Source organism: Marmota monax, unplaced genomic scaffold, assembly GCF_021218885.2.
Source record: "Marmota monax isolate L192 unplaced genomic scaffold, Marmota_monax_Labrador192_F-V1.1 WCK01_AAM20220418_F8-fsc00070, whole genome shotgun sequence".
Taxonomy (NCBI): domain Eukaryota; kingdom Metazoa; phylum Chordata; class Mammalia; order Rodentia; family Sciuridae; genus Marmota; species Marmota monax.
The window spans coordinates 7,694,007-7,709,928 of NW_026692116.1; the positions used below are offsets into that span (position 1 = coordinate 7,694,007).

The 15,922-nt window shown below is 35.3% G+C and overlaps 1 protein-coding gene across 1 annotated transcript in view; it reads right to left on the reverse strand.

Annotated features, from left to right (window-relative positions):
* The window catches only part of Dpyd (dihydropyrimidine dehydrogenase), an 822,495-nt gene that overhangs the window by 286,921 nt on the left and 519,652 nt on the right, over positions 1-15,922 (reverse strand). The window contains exons 15-16 of the mRNA XM_046462335.2: positions 11,704-11,772; positions 3,964-4,047 (exon numbers count right to left, since the gene is read on the reverse strand). Of these exons, the coding sequence (XP_046318291.1) occupies positions 3,964-4,047; positions 11,704-11,772 (153 nt within the window). The remainder of the gene's footprint in view (positions 1-3,963; positions 4,048-11,703; positions 11,773-15,922) is intronic.

Consider the following 15,922-nt stretch of genomic DNA (forward strand, 5'->3'; position numbering starts at 1 on the left):
TGAAGAAATGAGAGGAACCAAGAGTCTGAGCAAAAAAGGTTTCTTAAAAAAGCAAAGCAATTCAGCAGTGATTGGACCTCCCAAGGCCAGGGAAGCTACTCTGGCTTCTGTTTGTTGCATTTTACTACTGGTAGGGCTCTCATACTCCTTTTTTCTAATCTTTTGTATTTCTCATACTCCCAAGTTCCTGAGTTTCAATTCTCTCAAAAATATAGAAAATACTGTGACTTGCCACCTTTTGTGGCTTTAAAAGAGGTATCTATATTGCCCCCTCCACAGACACTCTATCAGAGACTGGATCCAAGCAGGGCTGTGGTAATCATTCTGTGGAGAACGGACTGCGCCCTATGAGAGGGAGGGTCTGTTACCCCAGCTGCTGAAGGAAGGCTTTATTTCCCAGGGGAAATTCTAGCACATCTGGGGCAATGCAGTCCTTGTACTTAGTCTTGGATTCTCTTCCTAGTGACAGACATCTGCTCTCTGGCAAGGATAAGATTAATAATTTGTTGTTAATGCCTCATGAACATACACTGACATGGTGAAACAAAACAAAACCTCTTTCTTCCTTTTTGAAAAAAATAACATACAGTTTGTGTAAATTAAATTTAAACAAAGAACAGATCAGGAAGGAAATACTGAAGTACCACTTTGGAAGATCTTATTAAAAATTATAATCATTTCAGATCCTGAATAATTTTAGATTAACAACCTTTAAAATTTTCCATTCTTGATTCGTTAAATCATCATGAAAGCAAGACAATATATGTTTTCCTAATTCTGAGACTGTTAGATTGAACATATCAGTATTGAGAAATTCTATGCAGGGGGAATATGTAAATAAAGGGACGGTCCTGTGAGATTGCAAGTTGTAAGAGATACTAACGGAAACATCACCATCTTGGTTGTGGCCCTTGCCTGTAAAGCCAGGGAAATCTTCCCTTTGATTAAATACTCAGTCTGGAATTTTCCATCTAAAACAATTTTAAGTAATATAGTTGTGTACTATTTAGTAATCACACCTAAAATATTCAAACCACTGAACAATGGGATTCCTACAAAGGCCTGGGAAATAACATATTTCATTGCCTTTTTCAAGTATTACTAAAGAAATCCAAATTTATTAACAATGGTTCAAACTCTAGATCATCTCATTCAAATCCTTCACTTTAGTGAAGGAAACAAACTTTAGGGGAGTAAGTGGTTTGATCCAGGTGACATAAATGGTAGATAGAAAGAATATAAACTGAGAGTGCCTTTAAACACCGAGCACTGCTGAAGCATGTAAGATTTTATATGGAGTTTCACTTAGTAGAAAACACACACTTCAAATTATCAAGGTCAGCTTGAGCTTTTATTTCAACAAATTTCATAAATCTATAGGTCTATCTGTCACAGAGTAGAGGTTATAGTTCTTCATAGATTTTATAATTTTTTGTCAATTATTGTATGTAGTTTATGCTGATTATGCACATGTAAAATCTTTTAGGTACTAAGGTGGTGTTCTTTGCTTATTAAATATTTGTGACAAAATTGAGATAAAGGAGGAAATATAGCAGGTGTCTGGAGAGGAAACTGAACCATATAAGAAAATGTCTCTAATCTATAAATATTCCAGCCTTGGAACTAATGTCAGTGTCTCATTCTCGAGGACACATGGATTAGGCTCTAACAATGCAGACAATTCTGTGCTGGGCACCCAGATATTTTCAACAAACGGAATGCAAATCCATCTGGAATGTCTCTTCTTTCCTGTAACACTAAGCACAAATTTCCCATCACACCAACCTGCAAGTGTTCAAGACTTTGGAACTTAGGGAGCAAGGAAGAAGCAATGGGAATGGTACACAGAGCAAAGCAAAAGGAGGTAGAGGGAAAAGTGAAAAAGCCCCAGATGTATGTAAGTCCACTTCAAAAAGCTGAGTCCTAGTAAAGCAGTTTTGAAAAAAAATCACACTAATATTCTTTCTTACTTTCACATAAAATATTGAAAGTCATGTCTTTAGGTAATTATACAAAATTATGTTGGACCAAAAATGATTAAATTTATTTTTCAATGAGAGAATTAAAATATATATATAATTCAAAAGAAAATTTCTCAACTAGACCAATAAAAAGAATTGGTTTCAGTTTTATAATTATAACTAAGAAGTGAAATGGAAATGTTCCTACATTTTCTTCAGCCAAGACATCACAGTTTGGGGAACAAATGTTTTCTAAGACTTCTAGAAATCTTAATAATTATCTGTGACTGAAAAATTTTAGCATTTGACATTCTAATTCAACTAAAAGCTGTGCAAAAACTTATGCGGCTAAATAATTCTCTAGAGAGGATACACCCCAGACACTTCACAGCTGGTTAAGTTCAAAGGTGCTCATAGAGCAAAGTCTATTCTAAAAACATAAACCCAGCTGGGGCTTGGGCAATGTTTTCAAAAGAATTGTTACACTTGTGGCAAGGGATAAATATTAGAATGCATCCTTCCTCAACAAATTAGATCTATCTAATCCAAATCTATCTGTCAATAGATTTAAATTCTCCATAACTATTTTATTTATGTAACTATAAAGCATTTCGGTTCTGAGGTTCATACTGTGAAATGGGTAAAGTGACAGACAGCATTGACTAGAGATAGGAAGAGGGTGCTAACACAGATCCTGCTCTGGGTTTCCTCCTAGTTATCTTCCCAGTCTTCTTTGTTTTAATCACATTACACATCTGGACACACTGACTGTTATCTCATCATGTGATTCAGATATAATGCTATTTTTTCCCACTCGGTAATTGTGAGTTATGGTTCTGTTACATACTGACTGACCTTCTGAGTAACCTGTTGTGAGTGGAACAGAGAATATACTTGAAAAAAAAAAATATATATATATATATGTAATTTTTTATACTTGAAAAATATTTGCCCAGCCTCGCCTCTCTGGCTGCTACATAAGAATGATTTCTTCCTAAGTCACAAGTCTATTCAGAATCCTAATTAAATATTTACAAAGTACTTTAAAAACCTCTCTGAATGCTAATATGAAAATAGCAACCCACATTCATTTCAATAAGCAGAAGTTTTTGTTCTTCCAAATTAATGGCCTCTGGGTTTTATTCAAATCAATTCAATGATTGAAGAAAAAGAAAAGAAAAAATGTTGAGTACCTACTATGCACCAAGATGTGGGCCAGATGTGAACTAATAAAAGTAAACTTTCAAGAACTAGATGATCTGTCAGAAATTATATTTCATATTAGGTAATTCATACCATTTCCCTCTGTGCTTAAAAGCAAAATTAGATGAAAATACTCACCTTTTTAAATTTTTTATTTTTCTGCATTAAGTTTTTACACTGCTACTTAACATACAACCCTGTATCTAGTTACATAAAGATGTAGCATTTTCTATTTGGTAACATATTATTTCATGTTTTATTCCTTTGGTTTTTGAAAGTATTTTAGCATGAAGGTTCCATTTATTGTATCCAAAAATAAAAATAGCATCAAAGTCTTTTTGCAACTCCCCAAACACAGTTAGGGAATAATGATCATATGCTAAAAAATGTAAAATGCAATTTGTGCTGTGCCCCATTTACTACAAAATCACTACGAACAATGCATTTTGTACAGTATATTGCCCCAGGGAAACTGGATCAGCATCAGGAATGAATAAAGAACATTGCATTTGAAATCAGCTAATTCTGCTTCAGCGCTTTTAAAAACTATTTGTTATGATATTACTTCCTGTCAAGCACATAATGTGATATTTTCCTCAATAAAACTAAATAGTTGCTGTAATTTCAGCATCCCTCATTTTCCACTTTTTAAGCACTAAATATTTAAACAATGCAGACCTGGAAGTCTCAAGCCAGTCATCTGATCCATGCATCTTCTTGCCTAAGGTACAGAAATGATCCATGCAGGGGCCTGTTATGTCACACTGACATACATAGTGGCAGCTGTCGAGGTCCTTACCTGCCCACAAGCCAGTCCCATTCCTCTCTCTCCCATGCCATGTGGACATGATAAATTTAACTCCAGGGCATCTGCTCCAGAAGCCTTTAAGACATAGGATGAAAACGAAAGAAAAGGCAAAGCTTTATTTGTATACCAATATGTTTTCTCCACTGATAATAAAGATCACATTTGTGCAAGTTTAACTTTTCTGTTTTCCATTTTGCGATCTCTGAGATATCTTCTAACTCTATCAAATTAAGGTATATATAACAACAACACAATATCAGCAATAAAAAGTGCTTCGAAGGTGCCACTCATTGCTCTATATATTTTCCATTTGTTATTTCTAATTCTCATAATCCTTGTATTATTATGATACCTATTTGACAGAAAAGAAGAAGCACAGGAGGTTCAACAATAAGCCCATTCTTAAATGACACAGATTTTAACTCAGAGCTGTTTGACACCACATTTATTCTTTCCTAAATAGCTTCTATTTTTATAGAAACAACTCTTACTCACTCTGGATAATTGATACTAGGAGTAGACATACAAAGAAAAATGCAGTAGGCTAGCTAGAGTGAATGTGTAAAATTTAAAAAAAAGTTTTTAAACTGAAAATCAATTATATCACCTTTAAAAACAGTCCATGCTAAGAAACATGAATTATTAATAGATTTATCTGACTTTCATATCCAAATAGGAATCCTTCTTATTTAAGTCACTAATTCCTTAGTATACAAATGAATCCTGTCAAAATGAACAAAATAGTTCAGAGTACTTGGAGAATCTTAGAATTCTTGAAATGTCTTCTGTGAAAATTTTTAAGAAAAAGAAAAACACTTTTTTAAAATTTAACATAGCAATTTGAGGGATGTGGGATAAACTAAATGATTCTAAAATTTCTTTAACATCAAAATTCCTTTTAAAGTAAGGCCAATTAGAATCCTGAATCAACTTCAATAATATTCTATTACCTCATACAAATGCTTTTTATAAAAGTTCGTGGTTTTCTAAGTATACCAGATCTTTTTTTTTTTTTTTTTTTTTTTTTTTAAGCCAGAAACTATTTCTTCAAAGCTTTTGGCCTAAAGATTTTCACTTAGTTTTTCTTGATATATGAATTTTAAGTATGAGCTCAACCAATTTAAAATTACAGCCAGCTATATTCATATCCATCTATTTTGGTCTGTTTCCTTTTTTTTTTTTTTTTGGTACTGGGGACTGAACATTGGGGTGCTTTACCCACTGAACTACAATTCCAGACCTTTTTTTCTATTTTTATTTTGAGACAGGGTCTTGCAAAGTTACTTAGGGTCTGATTGAATTCCTGAGATTGGCCTAGAATTTGTGACCCTCATGCCTCAGCCTCCCAAGTCTCTCGGATTATAGATATGTAATACTGAGCCCAGTTTATTTCTCAGTCTACTTTCTTGTTCTATCTTTCCTCATTAGTGAGTTTGCTTTCTTTTATGCAGAGTTTTAAAAGCCCATTTGATCATTCAGCCTGTTTTCTAGCATGGCCTCAAATGGTTTCTTGCTACTCTAATCCAATTTTAAAATGCTCATGTTATTTGAAAATTACTGAAACCTCTGTTTCTTTCTTCCTGTTGACTTGATAGTAAGCATGAATAAAGCACAACCCGCTGGACTCTGAGCTGGAGTCCTAGGTCTGCTGCAAAGGAACTGGGGATGCTTTGGGCAAGTCATTAACCTTCCTTGTCTTCAGCTGCTCAAGTGGAAACTGCAGATAATATGACCTGTCTCAAAATCATGCCATTTGGGAATTACCAGCTTAATTAAGATCCTACACTGTAATTATATAGCATACAACACTTTTCTCATTATTTCTTAGTCATTTTAGGTATTTCCTGTAGATATTTTTATTTAGCTGAAATACAGCATTAAATAGCAAATCAATTCAACATTTGGATTGGATAAACTCAGGTGGCATTTGTATATATACTTATATTATGCATATTTCATTGCAAAGTCACAGACACTACCCTAGTAAATAATAATAGCCAACATTACTTGAGTGGTTACAGCATGCCAGGATATTTTATTGAGCCTGTAATCTGTTTTATCTTCATCCTCAAAGCGACTCTTAAGAGGTAGGATATGTCAACTGATAAAATAAAAATTTTACAACTGATAAAACCAAACATACAATGTCCAAGTGATTTACTCACCATCCCACAGTTCATAATTGGGAATAAGGTCTTGAACTCAAGTATTGTGAATCCACAGCCTGCATTGTTACCCACTATTATAAATTATTAGGAATACTTATTCCATGCTGACATTGTTATAGTGTGTTAAGAAAGACCAATGGCTTCAAAACTTGAAATAAAAATCCAAATGTTTTAAAACTACCTGTCCAAAACCAAATCTTATCAGGTACTAATTATTAAAATTCCCACAATGTTATACACATGTACACACATCAACTGACCAAATACCTTTTTTCCCTCCCAAAGGGCTTGATAATGAGCATCTAGGCCTCAAAAATTGAGACACTGCTGCTCAAGGTGTCCAAGAGAATAGGAACATTCATTGGGCCTATGCTCGAATATTCTTGTCACAGAATGCACACACCACCTTAAAAGGCAGTTAATTCCATTTCCAAGCAACTATAACCATTCAAAAAGCTTTAATTGCTGAATTAGCATGAAATGTTAAATTAACTGAAATTGGGCATGCATTCTGCTTCCTGTTAGTCACAAGCTTTTTAGTTTAGTCACTTAGCCCAGAATTTATTTGCCTCACCTAAGTGATTGTCAAATAAAGTAACCTAGTGAAGGCAGTGACATAGGAAATATTCTAATTTCCTGAATTATTTATTTATCATGCATATATCTGTATGAAGTGGTATGTATATGTTAATTAAGTAGACTCTGGAACCAGATTTCATGGGTTTGAATTCCCTCTTCACCACCACATACATGCTGTGGGAACTTGAACACAGAATTTAACTGCTTTTGCCTCAGTTGTTCATTTCAAAAAAGTGGTATTAATTTACAGTGTTGTGAGTGTATGTAAATTTAACAAATATAAATGACTTGGAACACTTGGAATGAAGTTAGTACTACAAAAGTTGGAGCAAATCTTATCTATGTATCATCTATCTATCTAATTATCCATTCATCCAACTACTATTTATGGCTTACCTATCATTTGCCTTAATCTGTAAGGATTTAATGTAACTCAAAGCTTTTCCCCTCCAGCCGGGTGTCTGTCTCCCGACTCTCCTGTTTACTGTCCATGCTCAGTGACTTATATGCAACTGGTCCTACATATCTCCATATTGTAGATTTCTGTCCACTTTTTATCCCAACCTATTGAAGATTCCCTAACTTTAACACCTATTTAATTTAATAACATATTGCTAGCCCTGATGGAGGTAAAAATTAATGAGAACCTGGCATTCAGTGTTTTATTTAGACTCTACTAACAATAGCATAGTAACCTGTTTGTGATGCCTGTTTCTCTCCAAAAACCTTCCTTGTCCCGTCTTCCCAGTAATAGTCAGACTCTTGGCATTCCCTCATCAGGTCCCTGGCTTAAAATCTTCAGCTGTGGATCTTAATCACCTCACGTTCCTTGGGGCCAAATAAAGTGCCAGTCTTCCTGTTTATTCTTTTTTTTTAATTTTTATTTTTTTAGTTTAGATGGACAGCATACCTTTATTTTATTTATTTATTTTTATGTGATGCTGAGGATCAAACCCAGTGCCTCACATGTGCTAGGTAAGCACTCTGCCACTGAGCTACAGCCCCAGCCCCCATTTAGTCTTCCTTTGTGTCTGCTACATAGCAATACTTGAGCTCTGTACTTCTATTTTACTTCATTCAATGAGTATTTGTTGGTTGATAAAGCTCTGGGCTTAGAATTGAGGATTTAACAGTGAGCCACACAGGAGCATGCTTTTGACTGGCAGGACAGGGTAACCATTAGTAATGCCCAAGGACACCATTATGATTCATCTCTTTATGAAGGACCACAAAGGTAGATCCAGATTTAGGGGAGACAGAAGCTTAAATAATTTTGAAAATTTTATTGTTTTAAATGAAAAAGTATAAACACAAAATTAGGTGTGGAGTTTGGAAGTAGCCTGTGTAAGGAAGAGCCCTGAAAGTGAAACTTCATTAAATTTATGGTACACTGGACTCAGAACAGGATCTCAGAAAGTGTAGGACAGGGAGGTTTAACCTACCTACCCCACAGGGTTCAGGGCTGAGGAAGAGAGAACATTCCAGGCCATTGGGTACAAAAAAAGGCTCTTGGTTGGTAGTATGTTAGAAGAGTAAATGAAGGCAACAGGAACCAAGACAGAAAGAATAAACCCAAAGTGAATTTGGGCAGATATGTAGGGATCAGCTGTGCAGGATTTATAGGTCATGTTATATGTTTTGAACTTAGAAGACATGAGAAGATTTTGGATTGATTGAGAGTAAGATTAAAGAAATTATTATAGATGAACTTGGTTTAATGTGGTAGTGATGCATGTTGGGCCACACTCAATTTATAAGCTTCCCAAATTTGGTGGCCTTACTTGCCACCCAAGGAAGCCCCATTCCCTGTTGCTATCCCCACATCTCCTCTGTTAGCTTTCACAGTCTCCCTCAAGATGAGAGCTGGGCTTTATCACAGCGTCTATTGTTCTTGGCTAAATAGAAGCTCCAGGAGCACCAGTGCCCTGCCTGATCATGAAGATCTGACTTTTCTCTGCAGTTCTGGGTTTAGATGAAGCATCGCCCCACGTGGTGTGGGTTCTGGCTTCCCTAGCAGCAGCCTAAATGGGCAGAGCACACAGCTGAAAGTGCAGAAGAAAGTAAGGCTCTGTGGTGTGAAATAAGATCATTGAGAGGCAGGAGACAGGAAGGAGCCAGTAAGTACCTCCTCACTCTTTCTCTTTACGCTGCTCTGAGGCAGGATGATTCTGCATGGCACTCTCTGTCCCACATAATTACCCAATCGGCTCTATTTCCTTGTGACATTCTGGCAGGGTCTATAATGTATCATTCTGTACTTGCTTTCCTTTCACCTCTGTCTCATTTTTCTTTTTCCCTCACTCTTAGTGCTCTGGTTTTATATTCTTTAGTAAAGTTTTCTCTCATTAATTGTGACTCAGCTATTTTCTAGGCTAATACACAGTAAAAAAGAAATGGACTCAAAATCTATCAACATGCATTCAAGGTCTATTTCAGATCTAATATGATAACGTCCAGTAATGGCTCTAAACTGTGAATACATCCACAATGCAAAGGGTATCTCTTATTTAGTTTTGTTTGTGTGCTGAGGAAATTTTCACATCATATGTGCTTCATCAATCTTCTTCTGCATGAAATTGGGATAAGCTATCAATGCACAGAAAAGTAGAAAAGTCTGTGACCAGATGCCTGGACCAAGAAAATTGAGGAGAGCCTAACCATGCTACTGATTTCACCAAAAGTTTCACCAACCTGGTAAAACTTTCCTGATGCTGGTCCTTTTTCATGGAGCTCAAAATATACAGCTATTCAAACCAGGCTGAGGAAGGTAGGAGAGGACATTACAAACACATACAAGAGGAAGGCTGGGCATAGCATGGTGTCATTGCTAGTAGGAAACCAATCCTTCTCAGGAGCATGAATATGATAAAGAATATGGACTGGGCATACATTAACTTTTACAAACAGCATTTAGTTGAAATTAATGTTTTAAAAATGTACTTGGATGCATTTTTTAAAAATTACCCATGTGATCTTATATGTCTACTTGGAATAGTAAAATAACCTATTGGGCTTGTGAAACAAGCCAAAAATAGTAAACCAAATTTTAATTCTAACAGAGTTTCTCAGGCCTCATTATCTCATGATTTCATATAGCTGCATGTGTTCTGCTATGACACATGAATCTTTTCTGGTTTTAGATACAGTAGTAAAAAGTTGATAAGGTTTCCTCAACTCACTATTATATAATTCAAAAATTAATCTACCATCAGGAGTAGGACTTCATGAACTTAAAGTGTACACATCACATCAAGTCATGTGCCAAACTTAAAGCCGTTGGCATGCTAGTGTGTTGGTATGGCATCTTACTTCTTATGTTCTGTTGTTCTCAAAGAAGTGTATAAGCTAGGTAGTAAAGTAACTTTGGCTTGAATTTTTTTTTTTAACGTGGGCTCTTCCATTGTAAGAAAATATATTTTAATCTGCTTTGAAGGATGTATTCATAAAAAACAAAACAAAATACTGACTATAAAATATAATTGGTTGCCTACTGCATAAGCTGTGATGGAATCATGATGCTAATGCTCTCTTCCAAGGGGATGGGAAGGCCTGAGGATGTATCCTGCATGTGAAGCCCCCTGGGCTAGATTATAGGAAAGTTTTTTTTTTGTTTTTTTTTTTAAATTGACATCATGTACAGACTGACTTTCTTGATATGTAGATTGCAATTCTGAAAAGCATTTACTAGACTGTTTTGACTGAACAGAAAGTATGCTCTTTCCCTCCCTTTATCTCCATTCTTTTCCTCCTCTTTTTTTTCTCTCTCTAGTTTTTGCTCTAGAGACCTTAGAATATGATATTAAATAAAACTAACTAAAGAAAGATATAGAATGTGAAAATATCATTTCATTAACTAACATGTTTATAATTAAAGGCTTTTCACTTTTTATAAGTAAATTCACCCATTTAAAAATTAATGTTCATTACTGAAGAAAACAATTTTTTAAAGTATTTTATTCTTACAGAAAAGCAGAGAGGCATACAATGTGATAAAGTCATTCATCATAGTCAGCTTAAAATTGGCAAAGCTCATGCCAACCACGGGCTCTGTGGAAGATTTCATGGTCAATTAGGTAAATACATGTATAAAATGGACCCGGCACAGAAGATCACGAAGCCAATTACTGATCATGTTTAATTTCACCCCCCTGAGCCCCAGAAGTAATTTTTCCTCTCGCAGCTTTAAAATATCCACATAAAATGTACAATCAACATTTTTAAGACTATAGAGAGTTTTATAATATTTTATAAAGCACGGTCAATTATTTCAAATGTCTTATTAGTCCTCTGTATTACTGAGATATTTGCAAAAAACTCCAGCTAAGAATGTCTAGACCAGGTTCTCTGACAGCATGATGGACATAAGTATATAATTTTAAGTATGTATTTTTCTACTTGAAATACAAATTTGAGGCACATGGTTAGTTGTTTGCATTTGTGCAAGATTCGATTTATATTATGGAAAACCCGCTGACTAGTGTTTCATTCAGGAGCATTCTGTCCTACCACTTTATGCATGTCTGTATTCAAACGAGAACAGTATTAAATGAACCTTTTATATTTTAAATATTCAGGAGTTTTATATTCAAAATTTCTTCTCCTACTGTCAAACTAGTTTGCCTAAAGGCAAGGTAAGATCAAGTTAGACTCTCGAAGGTAGAATTAAATTTTATCATGGCATCCATCATAATATACAGTTTGCTTAATATGCAAATAGAGAGTGTATGGATTCAGAGAATAAAGGATTTTTAGGTAGTGTGTGAAATCCAAGGGGCCGCTTTTATAGAATAGATTCCTTTTAAATTTACATTTCCATCATTTTAATGAAAACATAGGGTAAACAAATTATCATAGAAATGTTTTAAGTTACATTTTCAATTCAATTTCAATTCTACTGTATTATTTTTCATGGCAGCTTTTTATTTAAAGCTAATAAAAATAGGAGAGAAGAAATAAAATAAATATATGCTAAAGAAACCATTACCTCAGCCTTTTTGGAGAGTTCCACCCAGTCGTTTTTGTTGTAACTGCACATGATGCTAGCAATCACGATCTTTAAAAGAAAAAAGGAAAGAATATAAGTTCAAGTAATAAAAGTTATGCTACTGTAACACAAATATATATTAATATTTGCATATTGTTTTGATTTAGATCTCCAATGTCCCCCAAAAGCTCAAGTACTGAAGGTTTGGTCCCCAGCTGATGCACTCTGGGAAATGGTAGACCTTGTGGGAGGAAGTTAGGTTACTTGAAGGAAAAATTGGAAACCCTACCCTTTCCTCTGTCCCAGCTTCCCAACTGCCATGATGTGAGCAACTTTGCTTCATTACAAGCTCTCCACCATGTTTAGTCTCACCACTAATCCAAAGAGACAGAGCCAACCAACCATGGACCAAAACTTCTGAAACCATGAGCCCAAACAAATTTTTCCCCCTTTTAAGTGTTTATCTTAGATATTTTGTTATAAAAACAGAAGGCTGACTAGTACACATAAATACATTTTTAAGGGTAAGCTATATTATAAAATTAGATTTTCATATGTTGAAAAATAAACCATTAGAAATAGCAGGGTGTTACAGTAAGGCACAAACAGCATTTGGAGGTTCAGATGTGTGTCAGAGACATCCTCATTTGCTATCTTTGAACACTTGGACAACTTACTTAACTATTGCCATCCTCAGCTTTCTCATTTCTAAAATGGAGTTAATAATACTGGCTTTGCCATTCTCAAGTGCAATGGGATTACATAAATTTATTTTTGTGAAAGGACTGTCTAAATCCTATAATTTCATAGAAATGTTTGTTAATAAAATTACTGGTACATCTAAAAGATTTCAAGCTTTGGGACAGAAAAGAAATCAATATCTCTTTTAATCATAGCTTATTATATTATGGATAATAATACCTCACATGTTCACAGTGTGTTGTCATTATAAATTTTATTAAATGTTGATTATTTAAGTAGAGTCTTCCTATAACCCTGTTATGGAGAGTATGTAGGGTAGTAGTGACTAGCTCCTGCTCTGAAATCAGAATGTCCAGCAAGAACTTTACTGTGTAGTCTTGGGCAAGGAACTGTTTCTTGATAACTAGATAACTAGAACAACCTACTTGGAAAAGTAATAATAGAAATTGCTAAGACTAGCATTTATGGTGACTAGGCATTGTTTTAAGGGGTTTCACTTTGTTAACTTATTTAATCATTGGCAGTCTCATTCTTCCAATTTTTCACATAAAGACATCTAAACTAAGGAGCAGACAAGAGTCTCTGCTTTTGATATAAGCACTCAATTTTTTTTATCATTATCATTTAAAGATGATGAACTTGAGATGCCAAAAGTTTATGCCAAGCTTGAAGTCAGAGTCCAATGACAGATTGCACTAAAAGCCACTGAGTTCTTGCCACATACAACTTTTTAATCTGTGAGTAGAAAAAAACCCCACAAAGATATGTTGTAAAGGTCCCATGAATGTCTTCATCAAGAGAAGAATAGAAAGTTGTGATCATTTTGGAGAGAGTTCTGAAAACCACTGGGGAGAGCCTGTCTTCAACAGTGGGTTCAATTTTCCTCCTGATAGACTGTAGACATCTCCCAGGGGCTGGGACTGCTCTGCATTGCTCATCACTTTATCTGCAGTAACTAGCATGGACTTTGGCACATAGAAAGCACTAACAGAAAAGTTCACACATGAAATCACTAAAGGTTTAGGAGCATGGGGTTGATTTATCAGCTTTCCCTTTTAAGAAGATTAAGCAGAAATGAATATTATAAGTTAAAGGAAAAATAAATAATTGGGGAAAACTTCTGGCAAATTATTATATGAACTAGAGTGAAGAATAATCATTCTGGAGCAGGCATTGGTCTTATGATGGAAAAGGGATCTAGTGCCAATATACACAAGATTGGTCTACTATAGGGAGCAATGGAGAAGGAAGAATGGGGGATCTTATGGCTGACTGGAATGAGAAAATTACAAGACATCAAGCAGATAAATGTAGAACAATGACTAAATACTAAAGCCAAGAGAAACAGCTGATTTGGATACATTCTATAGAGAGAGAAAAAAGAGAGGTAAGTAAAAGAAGACAATGAATAGAAGAGGAATATTCAGCATGACTGATGATTGTTGGTTGACTTTTAGGTTTCATTTTTTTGTGTGTGTGTTTAGTAGAGGCTGCTGCTTTTGAAAATTTGGATAAAAACCTGAGAACATTTTCTCCATGGCTTTTTCTCATGGGGCTAAAAGAAAACGAAGAGTCATATCCTAGGCTTCATTTGCAGGCAGAGAAGGGTTGCCAGCATGATTATGCAACCTCAGTGAGAGATGTTCTTTCTGCTGCTTCCAAATGATCTGAGAGCTCAGAAAGCTCTCTGCCACTCTTCAGCTGGAAAAGGGACACGAGTCTTCTAGGACCAGTCCTAATACCTCCCTTTCATGGAAGAAAAAAAGGAGAAGGAAAAGAAATAATTAAGCAACCATTTAAAAGAAAAAAAATCAAGTAGAATGAAGACTGTGCTTAGGTGACAGATTCCTATTATCTTCAGTGGCCTCAAGACAGAGGGTAAATAAAAAACAAAACAAAACAAAAAAAGCCATACAGATTTAGAGAATGAGCAGAGCCCTGGGGCTTGTTGCTAGAACTTGAAGGGCAGAGTTGCATATAAAAACACAGACTTAAAAATATATATATATTTTTAGTTATTAGACACAAGTTCTCCAGTGGTAAAATTGATATGCAATAGACAGTTTTATTGCTCAAAATAAAACAAAATTAAAAACAAAGATAGCACAAACATCCACCATCACAACATGAACACACAAAAAACCTCTCTAAACGTAACAAAATTATCATCAAATTTACATTCCCACATAAACATGAAGTGGGCACTCAGTCACCACAGTCATACTATGTGCATCTTCTTCTCCAGTACCCTCTCAGGGTGCCAGGGAGGACAATAAGGAAGGAAGATTCTTCCAGTGGGTAACATCCAGCTAGGCAGATGGGCTGAGCACAGAGCTCCACTTCCAGGGAAACAAGGTTTACCGTCACTGACAGCAGGATATGATACATGCTCCCAACTAGGGACTAACATCGTTCTTCTTTCTAAATGACAATTTTAATTTTGGTAAAGCTGTATTTGCTTCAAATTTATATTGATTATGCCAGGGTTGGTTAAAATCATCATCTGCCCTATAGGTTGCTTAGAATCACAAGGAGCTAATGGCTGGGTTTGATGAAGAAGAGAAATAAATATCATCCAGAGAATCGTCTGGACATTGACAGCATCAAATGCCTGGGATGCGAAAGCTCTATGGAGATTTTAAGGGGCCTCTTACTGGGGAAGGATTGGCCGCAGGCGGGAGGCATACATTATATTCAGCCAAGGCAGGTATTAATATGCCTTATTCTCCTTTTCCTGTCTTCTGAAAATAGATTCTAACTTTTTACCCATAACCTGGGAGAGAATCCCAGGGTGGGCTAATCACAGTGACTGCTTATTCTGCTCCCTTTAAAATCCTTCTGGAAAAATAAATGTTCTTTTTCTTATTGGTCCCTAAAGTAGAATGAAGTGTATTCAGAGCTGCATGTGACCTCTGGCTGCTCACTTAACCACCTTCCTAAAAGTAGCTACACTTGGCTGGGGGAGGGGGCACAGACAGAGCAAAGTAGAGATTCAAGAAGGGGCCAGATCCACAATATAGTTGCATGTAAGGACAGTTCTCCTGAAAATGAGTCTGCACATGATAATTAATAAACATTATTTTGGTCTTTGAAAAGTTCAAGTCTTAACAATTACTAAATGTAAATCAAAAATTGTCACTTTTGAAATAACTCCCTAAGCAACTTTTTCACATTCAAGTTAATTTAAAGGAAAAATAAACTTTATACATCATTTAAGAGATGATAATCAGTCTAAGCTTTCTAAATGTCTTTATCTTTAAAAAAAAATCAAAGAATGGCTTGAAAGTTACAGTGGTATTCTGTTTTAGAAGAATCAAAATGACCAAAAATTTTTTGACCTTATATTAAAAGAGATTGGAATTTTCTCAAAAAGTCAGGCTAAAATATATTAACAGTAAAAGGACACCAAACATAATTTAATCTTTTTTTGATGATCAGAAAGTCCTTCAGTGTTTTGCTGTGCTCAGTTTTTAATCAAGCAGGAGAAGACAGGTTATTTTTTTCCTATGTAAAAAGA